General features: G+C 45.0%; 1 protein-coding gene and 2 long non-coding RNA genes across 3 annotated transcripts; 1 reads left to right on the top strand and 2 right to left on the bottom strand.

The window, feature by feature from the left end:
- Positions 1 to 266: 266 nt before the first annotated feature.
- LOC310691900 lies at positions 267 to 24580 on the bottom strand. The gene is made up of 2 exons (XR_014518603.1): positions 24463 to 24580; positions 267 to 803 (listed from the first exon to the last, which is right to left on the bottom strand). It is a non-coding gene; the product is annotated as an uncharacterized lncRNA (long non-coding RNA).
- On the bottom strand, positions 1590 to 9290 carry LOC310691898. The gene is made up of 3 exons (XR_014518601.1): positions 8987 to 9290; positions 2431 to 5131; positions 1590 to 2030 (listed from the first exon to the last, which is right to left on the bottom strand). It is a non-coding gene; the product is annotated as an uncharacterized lncRNA (long non-coding RNA).
- Positions 15118 to 26251, top strand: RCVRN (recoverin). Its single transcript, XM_083472157.1, has 3 exons — positions 15118 to 16005; positions 23879 to 23990; positions 26037 to 26251. The coding sequence occupies exons 1-3, from the start codon at positions 15625 to 15627 to the stop codon at positions 26123 to 26125; spliced, it is 582 nt and encodes a 193-aa protein (XP_083328283.1). The 5' UTR covers positions 15118 to 15624; the 3' UTR covers positions 26126 to 26251.
- The last annotated feature ends 24 nt before the right edge of the window (positions 26252 to 26275 follow it).

Here is a 26275-nt window from a genome sequence, read left to right on the forward strand (position 1 = left end):
TAATTGGGTTTCTTATATACATACAACTACTTTGCATTGTGGAGTCTCTTGTCCCAATTGTTGGGAAGCTTACTCTTTTATAACTCCTGCTGAGAATAGCACTCTGAGAATATAATGGAAGTGGCCTCTGTAAAAGCATATAGCACTATACATGTGGTAGGCTTTAAGGTGCTACAAGACAAATTCAGTAGTGGGGGAAAAATGGAATAGAAGAAAAGCATAGGAGGAAATGGGGTGGGGTGGGGAGAGAAAATAAAAGGAGCCATGTCTCCTTGTCCACTATTGGGGGTCATGGAGGTGATTTACAGATGCTTGTTTAATTGCCTTGACAATGACCAACAGATGGCAGTTTAGAGCTAAGAAAACTACTTGTTACCACCTAGTATACTTCCATTTTTTCTTGTCCCAAGGGATAGATGAATACCAATGAATTTTATTCTAAGGTGAGGCTTAGAAGCACTTGAAAACCAACTCTTGCGTTAATGTCTCTGCCTCAGATATAAGAGCTGGCTGCAGTTGCTGAATGATAATTGCACTTTGCGCTCATTCAGAGTGTCATTGTGTGAGAGAGCAACGATGCAGGCAAAAACTGATGGGCTGCTGCCTGCAGAATCTGGTAGTTAAGCTAGGAAAGTCTTTCACTGGTGAGAGAAGGCATAGGCTGCAATTCTAGCTCCACTTACCTGAGAGTAACTGAATTCACTAGGACCTACATCTAAGTAGACACAGGGTTGCATCAGATATTTTCACAAACTTCTGTTCCCTTTCCCCTTGCATTTAGTGGTTGGAGAAGCCACAGGAAACTAGGCTGACAGGTTTCATTGCTGGGATTTGAACCTGGGATTCTGGAGTTCAAGCACTGCTGCTACTATTCTCATGCTTTAAAAGGGTGGGGTGGGGTAGAGAGTGGGGCAATCAGAAAGGAACATCCCAAAGTACCCGCTTGAGATTGATGGAAGGCTTGTTTGGGGAAAACAAGCTCCAGAAGGGAGGGACCAAACAGGAAAGAGGACCTGGTGTGAAATGGATGTGCATTCGCATGCATGCTTCATGAACCTCACCTGTCCGTGCAACGTTGATTCCCTGGTGAGAAATGCGGCGAAGCTTCCAGATTTAAAACACCTCACTGTCCTGTATAGCATGTGCCTTCCGCATGAAAGCTGTGAGGTTCTGGCAGGTCCACAACTGAGGTGATTGGATCTCAGGAGATGGCTGTGGCCATAGGGCCAGGTGTGAGTGCATTTCCCTAAATCCACCTATCCTTACAGGTGGCTCTGATCTCTGTCCCCCGCCCCAAGCTATCTTTGTTAGAGCTCTGTGGTGCTTGCTGAGCCAAAGCAAGGTGATCTAATAGGCCCAGCAGGCAATTGGCAGGCCTCCCAATGACCCCAGCTAGCTATTTGAAGCCCTGGGCTGACGTATGTCCTGACCTCTTTCCTGCCCTGCCATCTCCCTTCCTGGGCACCACAATTGAGCGGGCAGCCAGAGTTGGGAGGGGTGGGTGGAGGGTTCCCCCTTCTCTCCAGAAGTCCCAATTCTGGCACAGAGTCCTCTGGGAGGGAAAAATACCTTTTTCCAGCAGCACTGTATTAGGAATTCGTTCATATATTTTATTTCATTCAATATCCCACCATTACATCACTAAACTCATATATAGGTACTCTTCCTCCCCCCCCCCCAGCTTATCCATGCAACAGCCTTGCAGCTTTACCCTTACAATCCAAAGTAAATATCTTCAGAGGGTATAAATGTTAGATGCACCATCATACACAATATTCATTGGCATGACAATGGACATGGCATGTTTCTGTCAGACAAAAACAAACCGAAGTTATTGCATGACCACTGCCCTGTGGGCTGTTTTGCACTGCATGGCCGGTGGTGAAGCAGTGAAGGGCCAAAGGCCGCAGCTATGTCCTCTAGGTCAGGGCTTCTTAAACTTTCTACCCCCAGGGCCCACTTGAGAAGGCTGAAAGTTGCTGAGGCCCATCAGCCACTAAATGGTGCTGCAGGGACAGAGCCAATCACAACTACGTTTCCGAGCATGATTCAAAGTGTTAGTGCTGACCTTTAAAGCCCTAAACGGCCTCGGTCCTGTATACCTGAAGGAGCGTCTCCACCGGACACTGAGATCCAGCGCCGAGGGCCTTCTGGCGGTTCCCTCATTGCGAGAAGTGAGGCTACAGGGAACCAGACAGAGGGCCTTCTCGGTAGTGGCGCCCGCCCTGTGGAACGCCCTCCCATCAGATGTCAAAGAGATAAATAATTACCTGACATTCAGAAGACATCTTAAGGCAGCCCTGTTCAGGGAAGTTTTTAATATGTAACACTGTACTGTTTTTAACACTGATTGGGAGCCGCCCAGTGTGGCTGGGGAAACTCAGCCAGATGGGCAGGGTATAAATAATAAATTATTATTATTATTATAACATGGCAGCAGGTGAAAGCAGAGTTTGGTCTTGTATCAGTCAACTAGCAGGAACTGACTTTGCTTTCTGCTTGATACCTAATCCATCTCTGGAAATGGCTGCGTTATTTGCCACAGCCTTTTCCCTCAACCCCTCCTCTGGCCCTTTTCCCTCACAGAAGAGAAAACCTCTTCCCCACATGAATGTCTCTGTCTCCCAGCCGCCTTTACTCAGCTTCTGTATGTGTCATATGGGGATGTGGTTGTGACAGAAATCTTGTCCTTTGCTTTCGGCTGCAAAATGTATTTGAACTGTTTCTTTCCAAGGATAATACATAAAGCTGATTGAAAATAAATGAATCACTAGATTATGGAAAAGCAATAAGGCGCATAGCTAAATATAATATAGAAGGGAATGTGGCAGGATGCATAAAGTTAACAACATGTTGTAGTAATGCCACTTAATCTCTGGGAAGTTAGCATCTGCGAATGGGCAAAGGCCAAAGGGCATCCCTTTAGGACCATCTTGCAAGTCTAGGCAAAACTCCAATGAGACTGGCCATTGGCTAAGCAATGCAGATGTTCACCTGCACATGGTTGAGACTGAGTGCATAATGTGGGGATGAAAATGTACTATGCTATGTTGGTAGTTGGTGAACTCTGGGGTGTGTGTGTGAGACTTTCATAATGCAATTTGAAAGCGGACAGCTCCTAGACCAAACTCCCAACTATGCCTGGGGTGTGTCATTAGCAGGAAACCGGGGCTTGCTCTCAGAACAATGTCCTGACCTAGGAGTGGCACCGTGGGCCGGAATGATAAGCTTGGTCTGTTTATACATGGGCACCGAGATGGCCGAGATCAAGCCAGCCACCAAGAGTATATTGTCTGCAGTTATACTCGTAGTCAGTCCAGGGTTTGGGAACGGGGGGCCTTCCTTTCCTCTTTGAGGACTTGCCTTTGCTGGATGGGTCTGGGCCAAATTGATTGTGCGAGGTCTAAAGACGCAGTTTTCAGTAATTTGTATGCTAAACTGGACAGTACCACTTCAGACTGGGAATGAGGACTCCCGTGACTGAATGCCCTGCACATAGAAATCTATAGGGAAAGAGAAGGATCTAACCTACTTTTCTTCTTGATATGCTAATTTTCTATGTGCAGGAATTCCTTTGCTCCCTCCACTTCTAGAAGAGCATGTGAGTCACCCCTTGCAGTCTGAAGTAGTCCAGAAACACATTTACCATCTCTCCTGGTCTTCCTTGGAGCCTTGACCAGCTCCCCGGATTTGCAGTGTGGAATATATACTGCCAGGAGAAGCAGATGGCTCAGAAGTGGAAGCACTATTGCAGGGAATTGGTTGCTTACAGTTGTGTGCTTTGCCTTGAGAAGTTGGAAACGTAGAGGGAGTCTATCCCTTCTTTTCAGACAGCACCCAACAGGGTTCAATGAAAAGAGAGAGGCATATATATTTTCTGTATTTGTCTTCAATGGCACAAGTAGGGCTGGATAAGCTTTCTACCAACTCGTTCTGCACCAGAAATAATTATAAAATACAACATTCCGCTTCCAGTAAGTAAGAGAAGTGCAAAGAGCTAAACAAAATACTAATACACCATGGAAATCCACCTCTACCAATATTTGCAAACTTGGGAACTAGAATCGTGCTTTAAAAAGAAAGAAAGAAAAGAAAGCAGAGAGGTCCAATTTTGGGGTAGGCGTGTGGTTTCTAGGAACAAGTCATCTTACCGATGTGAACAAATTATTGGCCCTTATAATGGTGAGGAATGAGGTTTTAGTGGAGGGCAATGGATTTTCTTCACGCCTCATAAGGACTAGGAACTTCTAGAGACGTAAACTTTTGTAGACTGCATTCCACTTCGTCAGTTGCAAGGAATTAGGATTGGGAAAGAGATCCTTCTCTTCACCCAGGCCTAGACTTTGTTGCCAAGTGCTGGCACAGCGTAAAAGGTAAGACATTATTCCGAAATGTTTCCAAAACATTGTTACTTCTTGCAGTCTTACCGTGTCAGAATCAGGTAAGGATGGTTGGAGTAGCCCCAACTGTGTCCAGACTAGAAGGGAAAAATGGGTAAGAAATGGCCCAGAATGGATTTTCAATTTATATAGGTTGACAACCCCAGAATGCAGTTGCCGTTTGTCCAAAGTGGAAACCGGCTGATTATAAAACCTGGACTGGTTTGGATTGAAATTTTCCAATGGATTTTGGAACCTGTCACCAGTTCAAAATTGGGCTTTCCTTGGGAAACAGCCTTTTGGGCTGGATTCTCACTCCATGCTGAAGTGTTCTTCCGGCTGACAGGAAAAATCTGGTCTCAGGTCTTCATATGACCGCTTTCTTTGCTTCTGGCTCCATCAGTAGAGTCCAGCTGCCACACCTCTTACGGCTCCTGTACTGCTGCCACAAGCAACTGGTGGCCACCCCCAAGACCCCAGACCCCAGCAAGACCCACCCCAGGACAGACAACACAGAGCCAGGAGGGTCACGGACACCGGCCACACCAGTGGCAGCCAGGCCGATGATGCTCATCAGCAGCCCAAAGGGAAGCAGGCAGTCTCGGCAGGAGGCCTCCACACCTCCCGTGATGGTACTTATGAGGCGGGGGTCCGGGGGCAATGCCGAGCGCTCCAGGGAAACCTCTTCCCTCTCCATGTTGACCCTCACACGGTCATAAGGCACGGTTGGAAGGGTGGCAGCAGTATCCATCCTAGGGAGGAAAACCAGGGAAATAAGAGCTTAAAGGAGTCCTGGTGGATTAGATTTGGATTTTACTTTTTAACTATTTTATTCTCAGTTTATATGTTTTGCCTTGTTGGTCACTTTGAGCAACCCCAGTCTTGAAGGTGAAAAGCAGACAGAAAATCCCCATACATACACACACGGGGGGGGGGGGGGAGAGAGGCTGGTGACCATTTAAGAGACAGAATGCTGGACTGAATGGATCTTGCTATAACCCAGAAATGTGCTGATATAGCTGTGAAAAACACATAGCCTGTAGAGAAGCAAGTCTGAAAACTGTTGTAAGTACAGTGGTACCTCTGGATGTGAACGGGATCCGTTCCGGAGCCCCATTCGCATCCTGAGTAGAACGTAACATGCGACTGCGCGTCTGCACGGGTCGTGTTTCGCCGCTTCCGCGCATGCACGTGACGTCATTTTGAGCGTCTGCACATGCGCGAGCGGCGAAACCCGGAAGTAACGCGTTCCGTTACTTCCAGGTCGCTGTGGAGCGCAACCTGAAAACGCTCAAACTGAAGCATATTTAACCCGAGGTATGACTGTACAGAAAGATTAGGGGTTGTATCTAACCAAGTTATACTCAGTCACTGAAATTAATAGACCTTCGTCATCATGTCCATTAACTTCAAGGTGTCAGCTCTCCATTTGACTAACACAGTACAGTGGTACCTCGGGTTACAGATGCTTCAGGTTACAAACTCCGCTAACCCAGAAATAGTATCTCAGGTTAAGAACTTTGCTTCAGGATGAGAACAGAAATCGTGCGGCGGCAGCAGGAGGCCCCATTAGCTAAAGTGGTACCTCAGGTTAAGAACAATTTCAGGTTAAGAACGGACCTCCAGAGCGAATTAAATTCTTAACCCGAGGTACCACTGTACCTGTATACAACACTAGGTAGGAATGAAGAGAGAGGTAACAGTCTGAAGCTGGTAAGGGTGAAGACAGATGTTACATCGCAAGGATGAAAACAAATGTAACATTCTAAGGTGGATTGGGTTTCCATGCACATTTGCTGTGGGTGTATTTTCCAGACCATCAAAACCATTTCTACCACATTTAGGACACGTATGCCCGTCTTCTTGGTTAGCTGACCATTGAAATGTTTTATTCCCCAAGCCATGTGGAAAAGGATGTCCTGTATGTCAGCAGTTGGTTTGGGAAAGAAGAGAGGAATTCTTATCAGGCTCTATCTGGGAGGTTGCATGTGTGGAGAGAGAGAATGAGAGGAGACAGAATTGCTTTGCACTGCCCAGAAAGGAGCTTTAGATTACATATGAAGATAATCTGTTGAGCTGAGAGAAAGAGCCCAGGACTGGAACACGTTCTCAAGGGAAAGTGTTGAGGTGCCCGTATCTTTTTTAAAAAGAGAGATATAAAGAAGGTGGACTTCAGGAGGAACTAGGAAAGGAATAGGGCATGGGTAGGCAAATTAAGGCCCGGGGGCCGGATGCGGCCCAGTCGCCTTCTCAATCCAGCCCATGGATGGTCCGGGAATCAGTGTGTTTTTACATGAGTGGAATGTGTACTTTTATTTAAAATGCATCCCTGGGTTATTTGTGGGGCATAGGAATTCCTTCATATATATTTTTTCAAAATATAGTCTGCCCCCCCCCCCACAAGGTCTGAGGGACAGTGGACTGGCCCCCTGCTGAAAAAGTTTGCTGACCCCTGGAATAGGGGTTGCCATAGTGATCAGAAAAACAACAGCCTAGCCCATGCTCCTCTCCCTTTAACATAAGTTTGAGCTATAGAAGACAAAGCTTTTTAAAATCTAAACTTGCAACAGCTGCTTCAAGTCAAACTGCTGATGTAAAGCCAGCAGCTCTGGGGGTCAGCTGAAGAGTTTGCAGTCCCGGGAGAGTAAAATTCTTGGGGATTTCTAACAATGGTCAAGTGCTGAGTTGGTAGTTGCCAGCTTTTGAAGCTGCTGCTGTAACAGACTATATATATTTATTTCCATGCATCACAAAACCTCCTCTGCTAAGTTCTACACATCCCACAGCCGCTAAAAACACAAAGTAAAAGGACAGTCCCTCATTGGTCAATTGGCATCCTTAATTGTGTAAAGTGGCCAGCTTTCTAAAGCTGCCTTTAACAGCTGTCCAGCAGACTGAACCAATAGGTGGAACGTCTTTGTGTCAATGAGATGCAGAGATAGGGAATTGTGGCACCTGGGGAATGCCTGCCTTCTGGCTGAAAGAGTTCCTAGGTTTAAAATAAAAATAAAAAATGAACCAGGCAGTATAACCACAAAAAAAACACTAATTTTAAGTCAATCAAATGGCAAAAAGTACAAAGCACAGCTACATTATAAGTTTAAAGCCCAGGAGACAGCATAAAAGCAGTAAATGCCTGATGTGTTTGTTTTTTTAAAGTGTTTTAGCAGAGATGGAATTTGGTGGATTCCCCTGGGGGTAGAATCCACAAGTGCCACAATCAACAAAGCCCAGCCCCTGAGTCCTGCTAATCAGATATTTACAAAGGGAGTCCCCTGAAAAGCTGCAAATAAAATTTAATCTAAACATTTATAAATTTGCCGAACCTGAATATAGAATGTAATACACTTCTATATATTATCTATTTGTTCCATGAACAAAAATGACACACCAGTTATTGTTCCTTTATCTCTGTGTCCACCCACCCATCCTCCATCCCTCTGCCTCACTCCAGTCTATAGAGATTTGTTTCCTTATAGTTATGACCTTACCTATTGCCAAAGAATTCAACACAGCTTTCATTTGAGGGAAACCGCCTTGAGTTCTTTGGCAAAAGGCGGAGTTACCATTACTACACCATAAAATCCAGGCCAACAACCTGCCCTGTTCCTCTACAAATAGTATTAAACTTCGTATCAAACCACTAAATACAAACTGACAACGTAAGGAATTAAAACACAGTCAGGGTAGCAGAAATCATAAAAGATCACTGAGGCCCCTTGCATAGATTAAAGCACCTTGCATATATTCCTAAAAACTCTCCGGTTTGATGACAGGTTTTCTTTGTGTTGCCCAGTTGACTAAAATAATTGCACATATAAATGATCCCCTTTGCTCGGCCTCCTCTTGAGCCTTTTCTGATCTGCTGAAATTGGCAGGCAAACCCTGCTCAGAATGGTCAACTGATGCTGACTGAGCTGCCGTGTGATACTGGTGGTAAGTTGGCAACCAATAACCCAAGATGAACAAGCATGTTAAGAACTTGTGAAGTTTCACAGCATGGAGGTAATACAGCATCAGCGTTCTATGTTTTGCCCTCACACCAATTGACTGTTACAGAGGTACAGAGGTACAGTTCCCGGCTGAAAAGTTGGCAACCCTCCCTAGGCAGAATGGCACACACACAAATGGAGCTCCAAATAAATGGATGTAGATCTCTGTCCCCACACAACCACACACCTCCCACCCCATAGCACCCCAACGCACAAGTCTGGCAAACAGCAACTCATTTCCAAATGTATGCTTTGTAGGGTTGCCAATGAATCTGGGGAAAAACTGCTCCCATTTCTGCAGAAATGAGATGGAGGGTTTTTTCATAACGAGGAATAAACCTGATCACCTCGATGCACATCAGTAGCTGCTGAGGGAGGTTCAAATGTTGGCAACCCTTAAAACTATTGAGGTTCTCCAAAGTAGCATCCCTTAAAAACATCTTTCCTTCCAGGGCGATCTGATCATAGCTCTCAACGTTTCCCTTTTTTAAAGGGAAATTCCCTTATTCCGAATAGGATTCCTCGCAAGAAAAGGGAAAAGTTGACAGCTATGGATCTGACTGAGCCATTCACTCAACTCCCCTCGAGACAATTCAACCGTTACCCCTTTCTTACCTCAAAAAAGAGTTTTGGTGGTAGTATTCTTTTTTTAGTATTATTTCCCCATTCCTTCAGTGTGCCAGGCCTGTTCACGATCAATTCTTTGTTTCTGTCCTCCTTCCACTGCAAAATCCCCACCCCAAGTCTGTGTTCTTGGGGTCAGTTTGTCTCCTCTGCTGCCAGCCTGGCTGCTCAGGACCTCAAATTTGGTTCCCGCCCCCACCCTAATTTATTTTAATGTCTATCAATGCAGGGACACGGATGATGGAATGATAAGGAGGCAATTAGAGAGTTCCTGTAACTTAGTAGGCACTGGAGAAACTTGGATGCAGGACACGGCACATGCACACAGCACATTGTACGCCTCAGGTACACACCCAGCCATTCAGAATGTGCTGTAAATAAATAAATGAACAGAGCCCATTCAGTCACCTGTCATTTATATATGTGTGCGTGTGCGCAGGCACACATTATTAGGAAGGAACTCCTGATAAGCTTCCATGAATTCTCCAGGGGGGGAAACAGTTTGAAAACCACAGCTTTAGAAGACAGCCACATCTTCACAATACATTTAAAACACATGGCTTCACTCCCCTTGCCCAAATTCCTGGGAACTGTAGTTTACCCTTCGCAGAGAGACAGCTTCTGGCATCCTTACAAAACTACAGTTAAAAGGGTTCTGTGTACATGTGCGCGCGCGAAGCTATGTGCTTTCAGTGTGGTTTAAATGTATGAAGGAGATGTGACCTATATTCCTCGTTCCATGGAGCTGTGATGATGCAAGCCAGGCTTAATCTGAGCTGGATGGGAGAGAAATTTTAATTCAGTTCATATTTAAAGCCGAATTCATCCAATTTGCACTTTCTGAAACGAGAGGAGAACCAAAACACAGCCACCCTCCGAAATTCACACTCATCCAAATTCTGCAATGTACCAGTAGTTCTCTAAAGCAAACAATGCTTACCAAAATGCGTGTATTAGGGGGAAATGTGCATAAAATGCATATATTCGTGAAAACAACATACAAAAATGAATTATACTAGGAGAAATTGCTTGCAAATAGTCAAAACTGCATATACAAAGATGTGCTTATCGGGATAGAGTTGCACTAAAATCTGAATGATTTTCATGAGTATTATTTTTTAAAAAGTTACAAATTGCTGCACTAAACTGGAGTACAGTGGTACCTCAGGTTAAGAACTTAATTCGTTCTGGAGGTCCGTTCTTAACCTGAAACTGTTCTTAACCTAAGGTACCACTTTAGCTAATGGGGCCTCCTGCTGCTGCCGCACGATTTCTGTTCTCATCCTGAAGCAAAGTTCTGGATTAGCGGAGTCTGTAACCTGAAGCGTCTGTAACCCGAGGTACCACTGTACTGAATTTAAGGTTGGCGGAAAAAAGAAACTGAGACAACAAAAATTTGACAGATCCTTCCAGCCCCGCTAACCAGGACTCAGCCATAAGACTGCAGGTTAGTATGTGGAGCACAGTATGTGCAAGAGCCCCAGAGCCCCCGCAAGGAAGATGATGAGGCAACAGGTGAAGGCATAATCCTATCTGCCTGAGATCTGGACCTAGAAAGTAGTTGGAGTGGACAATACAGGGCCCCTAGATGGACAAAGAGCCTGACCACATATACAGTAGCTTCCCAAGTTCCTGTACATGGTCTCTCTCATACCTCAAGGCTAAAGACTGCCCACCTTTACTGCACAACACTGTGGAGAAGCTGATATGAGAAGGGGTCATCATCCTGGGCTCCGTCTCCATCTCTCAAGTTATAACAAGGCCAAGAGGACTTATGGGTTCCTTCTGGACTACCTGTTTTTGAACATCTGTAGGGTTGCTATATTTAAAAAAGTAAAGACCAGGACACCCCCAAAATTGTTGTTTATCCTGATTTGTTTACAGAAAGCTCATATGATGTTGGCTGTTAAATTATCATTTTTACCTGTTTGTGGGGAGATTAGCTGACAGTCGCATCAGAATAAGTGCCACCCTGCGCTTTCCTTATCTGAAAAAGTCCGATGTTTCGGGGAAGCCAGTTTGTTGCGCAAGACCTCCCAATCAGCTATAATCACGCAACCTGAATTTCCCAGGATGTGATCGAATCTGAGCCGGGGGAAAGTGATAGTCTGAGGAAGTGCCTTTAACTTCCTTATAACTATACCTTTAAAGCGCATTCTTCCCTTTAAAGAATTAGGGGTGTTGTAGTTTACCCCTCAAAGTAATTACAACTTCCAGAAACCCTTAACAAACTACAGTACCCAGAATTCTTTGAGGGGGGAATGTGCATTGAATGTGCTTTGAAGGTACACAGCCTAAGTCAGTTTCCAGGTGCTACTCTTCAGGACAATTCACTCTTTTGTTTCCTACTGGTTCTACCTCACTTGCTCTAAAGCAGAAATAGAAATTCACTAAGGGGCCATCTTTTTTTATGCTGCAAGCCTTCTCCCCGTTCCCTCAGTGAGGGGTTAAGGTTTTGGGGTGATCTCTCTCTCTGTCTCTCCCTCCCCTCACACACAATTGAATCCTGACAAGATTAATTTTGACACTAATACTGCTTTACTGGCCGATCTGGATGGGCAAAGCGGATTGAGCATATGGCTGAGGACAGCAAGGGACAGACAAATTAGCCATGGCCCATTGCAATTAGCCACCAGAGTGGGGTGGGTGGGTGTTATGAGGCGGTCAGAGGCTATGTAACACCATTGGGAAAGGAGTGCTCCCTATTGGTTAGAGAAGGGGGGGAGGCTGGGAACTAGGAATTCCTGGGGAGGAGTTTGACCTAAAGAATGAGAGAAATTAACATAAGTCTGACTCTTCTTGAAAGAAGGAACACGAACAGCAGGTAGTGACCACAAGGAACACCAAGGTTTTCCAGGTGAGGCATTATGGGATAGGAGCCATAGGGAACCACGACTTAAGTGGAAACCAAGAGTCTGAGAGCCCAGCACTAGGCCTTTTTGTAGTCCTCTTGAGATCAATCGTCTGACAGGAAAAGGTGATTGAATCCCAAGGTATCTCCAGGCGGTTTCTACTTTCCAGTGGGATTCGGTCACATATAAGCAGATCCACATTGTGGAATTAAGATCCCACTCTTATGCAACAGAACCACTTCCCCACTTGCAATAAGGGGGGGGGGGATGCAGTGGCGAGATAACAGTTGCTCTAACACAACTTTGTCTAGCCTCCCAGCAGGCAAATAATGCTCAGTAAAACACCTCACCTGGAAGAGACACCCAGGCATCACTACCCTGTGCTGGTGGTGTGCAGCTTTTGATAAGATTAAAAATCTGATTTTCAGGACCTGAACCTGTGGGTATTATTTCTGAGCTCCTTGGAGAATAAAGGTGGGATATAAATGCCATCAATCCATCAATGAACATTCGGACCCAATAGTTCTTCACTGCACTTACTCATATAGTCTGCCAATATATTTATTCCTTTTACATCCAGCTTACCTTCAAAGAGCTCCATGCAATAACATTCCCTGCTGCCATTCCCCCCCCCCCCCGCAACCCTATGAGCCAGGCTAGGTGGAGAAGTAGTGATGATTATCACCTAATATGCTTCACAAACGGTAGGGGATTTGAATCCAGGTCTCTCTGAACTTTGTTCTGTATTCTAAACAACACTATACCACCCTGGCTTTGTCTTATCTGTCCATCCCCTACATTGCTTTTTGTTTGCATTCACACACCCCTTTGCTCTTGTCAACCTTTCCACACCCTCCCACTACTTTTGTCTATATTTATTAGAGCTCTATTTTAAAATATACACTCCTTCTTATGCTTGCCCCCATCCTATCCAGGGGTTGCGTATGACATCTTCAGCACCAAAGTCTATCCAAAATTTCCCCATGGATATACAGCTTATGTGAAATATACCGGTAATAATGTTATATCGTATTGGATTAATGCTACGGTAGTTTACAATTAGAAATTTTAACATAGCATTTAAAAAGCTGACAATCATAGAAGTCTAAGACCATATATCAATCAACTAAACCCAGCAATTGAAAGTAACTGCAATGTCCCTGCCAACTCTGCGAATCTATGGCTCTATGGCTTCTTCTTCTTCGGCGATCACTCATAGCCAAGTAAGATTGTCTTCCATAAACACGGTTTTAACAATGAGTCTGTAAGTGACTGTGGAGGCCAATTCTGGATCCACGCGTCCTTCCACAGTAGGGAGATAGGTTTCTGGGCGGGAGTTGATCACGGCGTGGATTTGCCAAGCGCGCCTTCCACTTAGCACGTTTCTCCCTTGCGTCCTGAGTTCGCATGTCTTCAAAGCCCATGACACCTTTGGTAAAGGCTGTTCTCCAACTGGAGTGCTTGCAGACACTAGGAAAGGGTTGCCATATGTCCAGCCATAAGCAGTGTCTGGGCAGAACTCAAAAACATGTCTGGGACCCATGTCGGCAGTGTCGTTCTTTGCAATTTGCCAAAAAAGCAAAACTAAACTAAAAATTAAAAAAGCTCCACAACTCTTCACTTTTTGAAATAAGGCAACCCTGCACTAGGAAGGAAGGGCTGTGGCTCAAGTAGCAGCACATCTACTTTACATTCAGAAGGTCCTGGGTTCAATTTCCCAACATCTCCAGGTAGGGATGGGAATGCCGCTTAATCTGAATTCTTGGAGAGCAGGTCCCAGTTAGTGTAAACAATACTAAACTAGATGGGTCAATGTAGTTTAGAGAAAAGGCGAGCAAGAAGGCAACATGGTAGAACTTTATAAAATTAAGCATGATACATTAGAGAAAAGTTTTCCTCCCAGTTAAGATGTGGGGCTGCCTCCCACAGGAGTCACGATGGGCACCAACTTGGGTGACTTTTAGAAAGGAGGGGACAAAGGATTTATTAACCACAGGAGGGAAGAGGGCTCTTGGGCTCAGGTCCTGTGTAGCTGGCCACTGTGAGACCAGGATGCTTGAATAGATGGACCACTGGCCTGATCCAGCAGGCTGTTGTGTTCTTATGACCCACTCGAGGGCAAGAATTCTATAACTCAGATGCCACAGTGGGAAAGGCTGTGATCCTAGGGGAGGGTGAGCTGAAAGATGGTACCTGGATTAGGGCCTCATTAGCCTGGGGCAGGTAAAGCTTGGGGTGGGGGCAGAGGGACACTCACAAGGGAGATGTTCCCTATGATGTTCAGGACCCAGATCATGATAAGCTTCTATCCCGCTGCCTTGCAGATAGTGCTTGGGTCTGAAATCTGGGTCTGCCGTTTTGCAGTTCAGTGTGTGCCTTTGCCTTGAAGAAGAAGAAGAAGAAGAAGAAGAAGAAGAAGAAGAAGAAGAAGAAGAAGATACCTGTCTTTCTCCTCTCCACCTGTTTGAAAGCTATTCAACCAAGAAACTAGGGGCACTTCCAGACTGCCCCTTTTCCAGGTGGGATTTGATCACATGCCAAAAAATTCAGGCTGCTCAATTATAAATTTGATCATATGCCAGCAAATTCAGGTTGCGCAATTGATTGGGAGGTCTTACACAAGAAACCCACTTCGCCTGAAAGACTGGACTTTTTGCAGTAAGAAAAGTGAGGGGGAAATGCACTGGAAAATGGGGGGGGGGGGGTGTTTGCATTGATGGAACCTCAGCTAACCTCCCCACAAGCAAATCAGAACAAATGCTCATTAAATAGCTGACGTCGTCTAATCTTCCTGCAAACAAATCAGGATGAAGCACCTTGCAGAGAAACAGAGCACCCTGCTCTTCTATAGAATAAATGATCAAGGTGGGAAGAGGTGGCTTAACTTGGGCTTGCAAATAGCCACTTAGTTGGTTTCCTTCCTTCCCCAATAATTACAATAGGAAAGTTAGGTACATACTTAACAGTGCAACCCTATGCACTGGCTTACTTTGCAAAGGCTTGCTTTGACTTTAGTCCCACTGTGTGTGTGTGTGTGTGTGTGTGTGTGTGTGTGTGTGTGTGTGTGTTTTGGGGGGGCTACTCCCAGCTACATTTGCATAGGATTGAAACCTAGCTCCCTCCCATTCTTTGGCCTTTGTGTCTTTCTGTCTGGTTGATGGTTTATTGATCTATGCTCTATCTGTCTGTCTATCTATCTAAAGTCTGTCCATACCATAAGTCTACATGGTGTGTTTTAGCCCCAGCAGTGGGGAATATTGCAGGAGGGTGGAAGTGTCAACAGAGCAACGGCTGTGTCTTCTGTCCATCTGTCAATCACCAGTCCGTATGCTGCTTCCGCCCATGGTTTTGTTCTTCCCAATACCCCTCTCCTCCCCAGTCACTCTCCAGGCTTGCACATGGTCGGAAACAGCACTGAGCAAGGCATTAAGAGGAGGGAGGCCAGGAGGGCAATCAAGAAGGAGGGAGCAAGAAAGGCCCATGATGCCTAAATCCGATTTGCCTTGCGTTAAAGAGCTTGGGGGCAAATGTGATCAGTGCAACCAAAATAGCCCCTCTCTTTGTGTGTATAGTGTGTGTGTGTGCACACATGCACACTCACAGCCACCAGGTGTGGCAAGTGGAGGGCTCCGTGGTCCTCTCAACCCTCTTCCCCCGCCTCAGGGAGTCTATATAAGAAGGTGCCGAGGTACCAGCCATTCCACTAGCTCTGTTGAAACAGGACGAGGCGGACGAGCTCGGAGCATTGGCGGTGCGGGGTGAGCATACAGCCAAACCATGGGCAATAGTAAGAGTGGGGCCCTCTCCAAGGAGATCCTTGAAGACCTGAAGCTGAACACCAAGTACTCGGAGGACGAGCTGTGTAAATGGTACGAGAGCTTCCAGAAGCAGTGCCCGGACGGGCGCATCAGCAGGTCCGAGTTCGAGAAGATCTATGCCCAGTTCTTCCCCAACTCTGACCCCAAGGTGTATGCCCGGCACGTCTTCCGAAGCTTTGACACCAACGATGATGGGACCCTCGACTTCCGGGAGTACATCATTGCCCTCCACCTCACCTCCACCGGCAAGACCAACCTTAAACTAGAGTGGGCTTTCTCGCTCTTTGACGTGGACCGCAATGGAGAAATCAGCAAGAATGAGGTTCTTGAGATCGTTACGGTGAGTGAGGAGGGCGTGTGGGGCGAGACAGAGGGGGGGCTTTGGGAGGGGGCTTGTAGGCGGGGGGTGGGGACAACGACAAGGGAATACAGGGAAGATCCAGGCTGAGAGCTTCCCCACTGCAAGACCAGATGCACTGAAACTGGTTGTGGAATTACATGGGGAAAATATTCCCTTTTCACACATAATATGTTTGGAGACAAGGCCACGGAAGTGTACCTGAAGGAACCACTGCACTGAAATCCTTATTGGGGTTTTGGTTTTATTTTTCCGGTCCCCCGCTTAGATCATTTTGGTCCCATCTAGCCTTGCCTCAGGCCTACGCTTGGTCAGAAAAACAGGGCCTTACCTATCCCAGCATTCTGTTCACCCCAAACCACCTGCAGTAGATGGAAATTCATAAGAATGTCTGCTCTTCTTCCACCCATTCATGGACCCATCTAGCTGAGCTCCAGGCTCTCTCTTCCCTCAATCATCTCTAGCCTCCTTCGCCCTGTCCCCCAACATGGAAACATCCTGTGTTCCCATGGCAGGTGCCTCACATGTTGAAACTCATGGCTGCACCAGTTAAAGAGGGGAGCAGGAATGGTTGGTCATGTGACTTTCTCTTGACCCACCTTGAGGTGATGGGATGACAACGGATTACCTTAGCTGAAGGCTTTGCACTGTGTCAAAATAGAATTAGCCTTGCCCAATGGCAGGGGAAATCCTGTTACATTCCTTTAACAGGATGAGCTGGATTGGCAGCAGAGTAAACAGGTTCAAATCCTCTCCTAATTTTATCTCATGGCCTCAGCTACCCTCAGCAGGTTCATTCCTGCAAGCAAATGTTCATCTTTTAAGGAAGATAGGAAGCCATTTTCACATACAGTATATATTTTTTGAGCAGGGAGGGAAATACATATATATTTCTTAAAACCCCAGAATTGAGCCCTCACGTCCAGACTCAAATCTAAACACATCTGTATTACAAAATACTGTATAAACTAGTTTGAAGCAAGTTTAACCATCATGGCTTCCCACAAAAGTGGCTGGGAATTCTAATTTTGCAGGTGCGTTAACAATATTGTATTTACCAGAGCAGGGATTACAGTTTCCTTTATTCAGTTTGTGGTGGGATCCATAACATGTTAAACAGGCCTGAAATGGATAATATTTGGAGTGTAGGCAAGTATTTGGATGCTGCTACTCCCATAGCAAGGAAATGCCTTTCTCAGGAAAACTGTTAAGCTGAGGGCCAACTGAAAAGTGGCTGCCTTGCATTAGAAAATGCCAAGGTGCCTGTGCAAATTTGGCACCTCTGAGATTTCACCGAGCTGTGCGCAGTATGTAACCCATATGTAACCCATAATTCCTTGCTGCCAGCCTTCCTCCGCTGATCTAGACTCCCCCTGCAGATGTGTTTGCCACAAACCTTGGAAGAAGGGCAGAGCAATCTGAGATTAAAGTTGGATTAGGCAGGGTTAAATCCCTGACCCTCTCAGTGCAGTATTTGCCTCGCTTCAACTGTCTTGTCCGAAGGAATAGCTTCCTCCGACCTTGGAAAGGGGAGACAACGAGCAGAAAAGTCTGTCTGGGGATAGGTTTGGAGGAGATCTCAGTAAGGGCTGAAGAATTTCATACAGTATTTGAAAGGGATGGCAATGGTGCAGATGTATGTACAACAAATCCTACCAGCTGGCTGGGGAAGCTGGTGCAGAGATATCCCATTCCTCTCCCCAAGAACCCAAAAGTCCTGGTTCTTAAACGCTACGGGGTATTGGTGTTGGTTTTCAGAGCCTTACTTGTTTAGGGAATTCTGAATGACCTTCCCACAGGAACTATGTGCTCCAGATACAAACACATTCCAGCTCTGTTTGTGGGGAAAGTAAATAATAAATTACCAGTGAATGGATCCTTTCCTCTTCCAGGGTAGCAAGAACACTGTCGTAACCCTTTTCTCTCCAGGCTGGGCTGTGGGGTTTTTGTGTGTGGAAGTATTTTTCAACATGTCATTGATGCAGCCATAGCGCATTGGTGGTGAAGCTATACTGGATCGACTCTGCACACCATCCCACTTTATTCATTGTTCTGCAATCAGGGGTGGACTCTGGTAATACGGCATTCCGAGCAATGACAAAATTTGGCACCCTCCCCAAAATATTTCTTATTTCCACATGAATTCCTTTCAGTAACAGTAGCTTTTTTATGGATCTTCTCAGTAGGTATCTGTAGAAATATAGGTATTATTATTATTATTATTATTATTATTATTATTATTATTATTATTATTATTATTATTTTGTGCCCCCTCGTCTTGGTGCCCTATGTGGACGAACCACCCACATCACCCTAAATCCAGCACTGTTGCCAGGCCCCTGCAGGGTTAGCTCATGACTGTTATCTGGAGAAACACCCCTTTGCACTGTAGCAAAATGAAAACGCCCCTCTCAACAAAAGGGCATTTGTGGTAAAATAAGTTACAGGATTTCAGCAGGACATGCAATGATTGGACACAAAGCAGTATGTCCACCATGAAACTTTTGCAGCCGCAAAGCGCATTGAAAGCAGGGCCGCATCATACCTGCCACAATACCAACATGAGCACAGAGAAACATAAATACGCAGTAGAAAGGAAGTTTGTGGGGGCCCTAAATTAGTGTTGCCACATGTTTTTCCTTAGCCAGGCTCCTGTGTTATTAACAGCTGTGTGAAACACAGGGAGTTCCCTTTCCTATGTGTGCTGCATGGATGGGGAGAGAAATCTGCATTTTGTTTCCAAACAGAGTAAGAGTTCCATCCATGTACACTAACTTCGTTTTCCCTCCATTTCTGTGGTACATTAATTCATTTCCCTATTTCTTCGGGTTGCCTCTCTTAGACTTCTTGGTCTTCAACGCTATCTGTCACTCTTGAGCAAAACTTCGTACTGAAATCCAGTGAGCAGATCACAGACCCCTTGTAAGCTAGCATTAGCAAACAGGTGTCCCAGGAAGAAGGGCCACCACATAAACATGTCTCCTGTCCTAAGTATGTCCATCCGTTTATAGATTGGTAAAGAAGGGCTTCCTTTTTTTGGTCATTCCTGTTAACAACCTTGTGTGAGGGAAGTCACGATTATTGGAATAGCACAGGTAGGGTAAACGGAGGCTGAGAGAAAAGGAGAAGTTGGAATATGACCTAGCGGGCTGTCGTTGTTTCTTCAGGTGCGATTGCTTCGGGTTGTCTGATTATAGTTGATTGGGAGGTTTTACACAACAAACGGCTACCCACATGATCTGACTTTTTGCCATAAGGAAAGTGAGGGGGGAATAGTTTGATGCAATGTCATGTAACCTCCCCGCTCAATAAATGAATGAACACTCGAAAAGTGGGTTGACTGGAAGCAACCCTTAGTTACTAGCCCAAATCCTTCTTAGGGGTTTGTTATGTACTGAAGTTTTCACCCTGGGCCAGCAGGGGGATACTGTGGATAGTTCAGGTCCTCATATGCAAATAAGGGATCAAAAGTGACGTTCAGTGATTGGATAGTTACAGAAAATGGTTACTGTTGCGTTCTAGTGGAGCTCTATATAAGCAGGCTGGCTGAACCCTTCAGTTCAGTTCTGTTCTGGCCTGTGAATAAGCAAGAGCTGTTTGAAGAATCGCTATGTTGTCTGATATGTTCACCTACAACTTAACAGGGGTCGTAAAAAATAAACTAGAAAGGGGAGGGATGGACAGACAGACAGACAGACAGACACACACACACCCTTCCTGAAGACCCAAATATACTGCAGAGTGAGATGGACTGCAGGTGTGGAAAGTCATTCAGGTACCCTTTTTGTTTGCTGCATGTCATCAAAATGACTGGAGATTGAAAGCAAAGTAGGAGGTGTACATGCAACTTAGGGCTCATTGTGTTTTATTTTCTCCCTCAACGTGAGGGATTCCCTACTGCCACCATTACACTCAATTTATCAGGCATATCAGACAGCAAACAAATCAGGAATTCAGTAGCCTGAAGGGCCGGCCCTACCATCCGGCTGACTGAGGAGGCTTATTTGGGGTATAATGAAAGCACAGTAAACTGTTAGCTATTTAAATAGTTGTTGTATTTTTACCGCCAAGGAGAGCGAGAGGCACATGTGGGATTTTCTGCCTCGAGTGCTAAAAATCATTTGATTTGGTGGCAGGTTTGCCATTTGCTCATTTACCTCACGGCTGAGGCTGGCAGTGCACCATTTCCCTTACTTCAGGCAAGCCATACACTTAAAAAAGAAAAGTCCTAAGTAGTAGCAAAAGTACATTTATTCAATTAAATGTAGTTTGTCTTATGTCACTTCCACAGCAAACTTTCTGCTAAAACTATATGCGTCTGAATCTTACCAGAGATGGTGCTATATCAACAGAAGATGTACAACTCAAAGTGTTGGATACATCTGCGATTTGTTACTTGTGTGAAATTTACCATCTTCCCCTGGAATTTAGCTTCCTATGAGAAAATATGGACAAATTTTGTTCGTAATTTTGGACAAAGTCTGCCAAATCTCCATTCTGTTACTGAAAGGGGGGGGAGGAACTTTCCTTCCCCACAGGCAACCACTGTGGTCAGCCAATTTCTGGTTCACCCATGCAAACATTTAGCATTATGGGGAATGCCAGCTCCTCGCTGCCATGTCTCGACATGTGTCAAGATGGCAGGCTTTCCAGGCATTCAGTTGAGAGATGAGGTGATGAGAGTCTAGCTCAACGTACACCAGAAACAAGGCAGCACATTCACCATGCTCAGAAATCAGCATGTAAGCAGCCTTCTTACATCAATCATTCCTTTTTACTGGGCAGTCAATCCTGATTTGCTTGTGCAAAGCTAACACGGTGGTTAGATTATCTCAAGTCTTTATTGAGCATTTATGCTGATTTGGTTGCAGGGCAGTTATATGCCTGTGAGCATTCATCTATGTTTGCTTGAAGGGTATTTATCTGTCTTTCCACTGGGCATCTGTTCATGCATTTCAATGATTTCTCTGTCACTTTCCATACCTCCAAAAGCTTGATTCTTATTCTTTTTCAAGTGGATTTCTTGTGTGCAAGGGCCACAGAACCCTTTAATCCACTTTAACTGCGGAAACCAAAAGTTAGGTTATGTCCGTGAATCCCTCCTGAAAGAAATAGCCCTCGGGCCAATGTCAAAATAAAGCCGAGGCAATTTGTTTATTATGCACCATCTATCCCCCCCCCCCAGTTGATCAAAGGATGCTGGCAAAATTAGCAGGACAAATGGCTTGGGCAGGAAAGGAAAAAATGTGGTTTGGTGGTAAGGTGGCTGATGGAGAAGTTTGTAAACCAGGGATGGGAAAGCTGTGGCATGCTTTTTGAAGGCCTCAAGGAAGGCAATGGAGGGGAAAAAACAAGCAACATTCAGAGACCAGGTTGTGATCTGTTCTGAGTTTTACACTTCCTCAGTATGAAAAGGCATGGATCAACAGTTCAGGGAAAGAAGGGAAACTGGACCATATTTTGCCATAATGCTGAGATGCCTACCATAAAACGCTCTTTCATTCTACATGGGACTCACTGGTGATGTGGGAAATTCTACCTGTAGAGACTCTTCATGACAGCCGCTTCAGCCCTGCCCCTTCTAGGACCATATAACAAAGATGGGCTTGCTGTTTTTTACCAGTGCGAACCTTGTGGCTTCAATGTGAAGCCAGCTTTTCCACCTCACACCTTTCCTGCTTTGCCTTGGCATCCAGCCTGACGGCCATTTCTGGAGGACTGGAGAGCTTGCTCCCTGTTTTGTGACCTTTCAGGCTTCTATTGGTTTACCTCTTGCTGCAATTGGTTTTAATGCTTATACTGTGTTGTAAATCGCTTTGAGTCACTTTAGTGAGTAAAGCGACTAATAAGTATAAAAAAATAATGTGATGCTGGCTGGGTTGAGGAAAGCTGGAGTCCTCATTGCTGTTACAGACAATAGCAGCCTTGGAATCCACAGGAGGTTGTGAAAGGCAATGAAAACTCTCTCTGACCCCTTGGAAGCAGCTCTGGCCAGTCCTCTTCTGCCTTTGGAGCATTCGCTAGCCACACTGAAAGATTTCCCAACAGTTTCTTTCAGCAAGAAGACTAGAAACTTAGAAACTTGCTTTGTTTAATAAGGTATGCATTGGGGAGTAAGCTTCTCACATATGTCCAATTCAGTAGATTAATTTTGTTTTTTTAATTCACTACACATATATCCTACATTTAGCCTCCCTAGAAGCCCCCAAGAGAGTGGATTTAAAAATAAAATAGTAGCTGCTATTAACTTTTTAAAGGTGCAATATGATTTACAATCCTTGTTTGCTTTTACAAGAAACATGGGCGAAACAGGCACATGGGATACTTCCACTTTGCAGATGGGAAAATAAGGGGTGGTATTCAATGAAGTTTTACTTAGAGTAGACCCTTTGAAATTAATGGACCTAACTTAGTTGTGGCCATTCATTTCAGTGGGTCTAGTCTCAGTAAAATTTGGTTGAATACCACCCAAGGCTCCACAAAGAATGATCAGCCTTAGTGTATTCAATTTTAGCCCTGCACACTTTCCATTGCACTGCCCAGGGTTATCAATAGATTAGTTACTGTGCAAGAGACCTGTGTCTACTACTGTGAAATTAAAGCTGGGATTCTCAGCTGTCTCTCCCAAGTTGGCCTGATTTTACATTAGAAGACTTATTCTCTGCTTCCATTATGCGAGAGGGAATGTCTAGTCTCCATATGGGCTGCTGCTTATAACATTTCCTTCATGCCACCAGCAGACTCACATATTTGCCTGTAAGTCAAGGATGTAAAGTCAGTATTATTGCATGCCATCCTGTTCTCGGAGCAGGGTGAGATTCCAGGCACTCACAGAGTTCGTGTTTCCTTTTGGAAATGAAACACAGTGGAGATGGCGGTGTCTTGATGACATATGGTTCATTTACTCATATATAGAACCTGAATTTAGGATGGAGGGGTTCACAGCATTTACACCCCAAATAGGTCTTGCTTCTTCCATAGCCACAGCCCTAAATTCACAAAGACATCAAACATTGCTCTCTAATGTTGTTCTCCTCTTCCTCTCTCCAGTTTGCTGCTTTCCTTCTCATCACTCCTTCCCTCTCTACTCTAAACCCTGCCTTTATCTGTTGCTGGAGGGGACCCCCATTCATTTGTCTTCTAGCACAAGCCCTTTAATCCCTTGTTCTCTTAATGGCCCAGGAGGCTAGCCTGCCTTAATTCACTTTTAGCACTTGCTGAATCCAGGGATTAGAAGTGGCTAGCACTCATAAAATCATAACAGTATGTTCCACCTCCTTTCCCACTGGTGAACTAGCCGCCAGAATGAACCACAGAAAAATGAAGTGCATCATTTAGGCTCCAGAAACTGATAACTGGAACTTTGGCTCCAAGTGGATTGTGGGAGTGGGCCTTACCTGGTTGTCCTTGACACTCTGCTCAGAACACAAGGGTGTAGACTTTGCACGAGCAGACAAGTATATTTGCAACGGAAACTCCCTCCTTCAATTATCACCATTCCATGAGGCTACCTGAACTGATGTTTATTTCAAACCCCTGAGCTTGCTTTCTCTCCTATTTCTTCCCTCATCTCTTTTACCTTGTGTGTCATGTCTTTTAGACTGTACGCCCAAGACCAGGGACTGTCTTCTGATTTTTGTTAAGCCAAGAGCTCTGAGAGCTCTGGGAACATTTTTTGGGTAAAGATTTTATATATATATATATATATATATATATATATATATATATATATATATATATATATATATAAAATCTCCCTGTCCTGCATGAGAAGGGTTGCATCCAGCCAAGTCCTGCTCAGAGTAGACCCAATGAGTGGTTGTGTTATGATCTTTCCCCCCTTTTGTTCCAACAGGCCATATTTAAGATGATTCCTCCAGAAGAGCAGAAAACCCTGGCTGATGATGAAAACACCCCCCAGAAACGGGCAAACAAGCTGTGGGCATATTTTGGCAAGGGAGAAACAGGTAGCGACCTTCCTTCATGCTAAGTCTGTAACACACTTTTTCTTGCCACAAGAGGGCAGGGTGGGGGATGATTATTTTATCCCTATATGAACACATGGGGTTGGATCCAGAGCCTCTCAGTGGGCTAGAAGAATTTTAAATGGCCGTAGGTCAGCCCTAGAGCACAGGCTTTCACGAAGCGCCACTGAGTATAGAGAGTATGGCCCAGTGGTCTTTGGCACAAGTAACACTTGGGTCCCATTGAAATCAGAGGGACAAGCTAGTCCCAACTTGTGCAATTAACTTTGCTTGGATCCAGCCCACTGTTATTGACCTCTTTCTCAGTTAGCATATATATATATATATATATATATGCAGGTTTTGGTGTCCTCGGGTGTCTTCCCGTGTAAAAGTTGGGGTGTCTAGGCGACGTTTCGACGAGGTCTCACTCGTCATCTTCAGGCTGGTGCTTTCGGCTTCTTGTTACTGGAACAGAGCGGGATTCCAGTAACAAGAAGCCGAAAGCACCAGCCTGAAGATGACGAGTGAGACCTCGTCGAAACGTCGCCTAGACACCCCAACTTTTACACGGGAAGACACCCGAGGACACCAAAACCTGCATTCCTGTACCCGTGAAAATCTACGAAAACATATATATATATATATATATATATATAGAGAGAGAGAGAGAGAGAGAGAGAGAGAGAGAGAGAGAGAGAGAGAGAGTCTCAGAACCTTCAGTCCTTCACTGGTGTTTGACCTTGAAGAAGCCCAAGATTTACAAGAATACCAAAAAATATTTAGGAGTAACAGCTAATGGGTGTAAACCCAAAACAGCTCAATGAGGAGTGAATGTGGCACCTTTGTTTTCATGTGTCCGCACATCTATTTGTGTGCAGTGCATGAGAGCATTAGAAACAGGATGAATCCACTGCCACATGCAAACTTAGAGATTTACCGGTATGTTCTGTAGACCGGGGACAAGGCTGAAACTTTAAAAAGCAGTAAAGCTATCAACTCGCACGAAGTTTTTAACAAGGCATTCGCATGCAGGTTGGGGAAAAAATGACAAAGTAAGGAGAAATATCACAAAACAAAGATAGACTTAACTACTTCACTGGTGCTATAAATATTAGTTAAATTAGTTAACACACACACACAGTGTTCCACTTTAGACCTGGTCCTTCCACACAGTATAGCCCACCTTGTGGAGACAAAAGTAAATGCCATTTGCCTGATGGCCTTTGACAAAGGAGAAATAATCCTCAAGGCAACCATAAAAGGAGATTTCAGAAACTTGAAGGGAAACAGTTTCTTCCAGGCCTCAGGTGTGCCTACAAATCACTAACTACTTATGCAGTTAAGCAGCCTTGCAAAAGAGAGAGGCGGTGGGGGGGACATACCTTCGAAAGATAGCAGCTGCAATGTATTTATTATCAATTAAATATCTGGCCTGCAGCCCCTTAAAGAAAAACAGTGACAACCCAGGAGTCCAGCTCCTTGAGAGCTGAATCAGAACTATGTGTGGCAGGGCATCATCAAGAATAAAAGTTTGATTTACTGTTAACTCAGCTTTCGGTGAGCTCCTACATAAAATACAGAAGGCATTACAGCACTCATCATTAACATATATGCAAATCATATGGGGGGGAAGTATACTCCCCCTGCAAGTTGTTGCAAGGATTACTGCACAAGATTGCCTGCAGATTACAAATGCTCTTAACAGCACAATTCGGAGGATAGGGAGACCAAGGTGCCATACAAATCCAAAGCATTATTAACAACTTTTGTGGACTACCATTTTTGCATGGATGCCCAAAATATAAACAAATGAGTGTGCTGCTAAAGAACTTCACACACACACACACACACACAGTACCCATCTCTTCCTCAAAAATCAGGCGCCCCAATTGGGGAAAAGCACTAGTGGGGGGGAGAAAGAGGTTCACAATCTCCCCCAGTTCACCCCATCCCTTGCCGCCTCGGCTCATCCGTTTGCTTCTTTTGTGTGTAATTCTACCGCTCACATTTTACATGCATGTGTTGTTTTTCCTTCTCCTTTTGCAGACAAACTTGCTGAAAAGGAGTTTATTGAAGGGGTGATGAAGAATGATGCAATAATGAAGCTCATCCAGTACGAACCAAAGAAAAAATAGGGGGTTGGGGGTTGAAAGAGGAGAAAACACAGAGATGTAAGAATAAGTGTACGCATGATGGGAAAGATGGGGACACTGAACACCCCTAACCGTGTGTGTGTGTGTGTGTGTGTGTGTGTGAACATGTTTGTGCCCCTTTCAATACAATCC

Source organism: Podarcis liolepis, assembly GCF_965112155.1.
Source record: "Podarcis liolepis genome assembly, chromosome: 13".
Taxonomy (NCBI): Eukaryota; Metazoa; Chordata; class Lepidosauria; order Squamata; family Lacertidae; genus Podarcis; species Podarcis liolepis.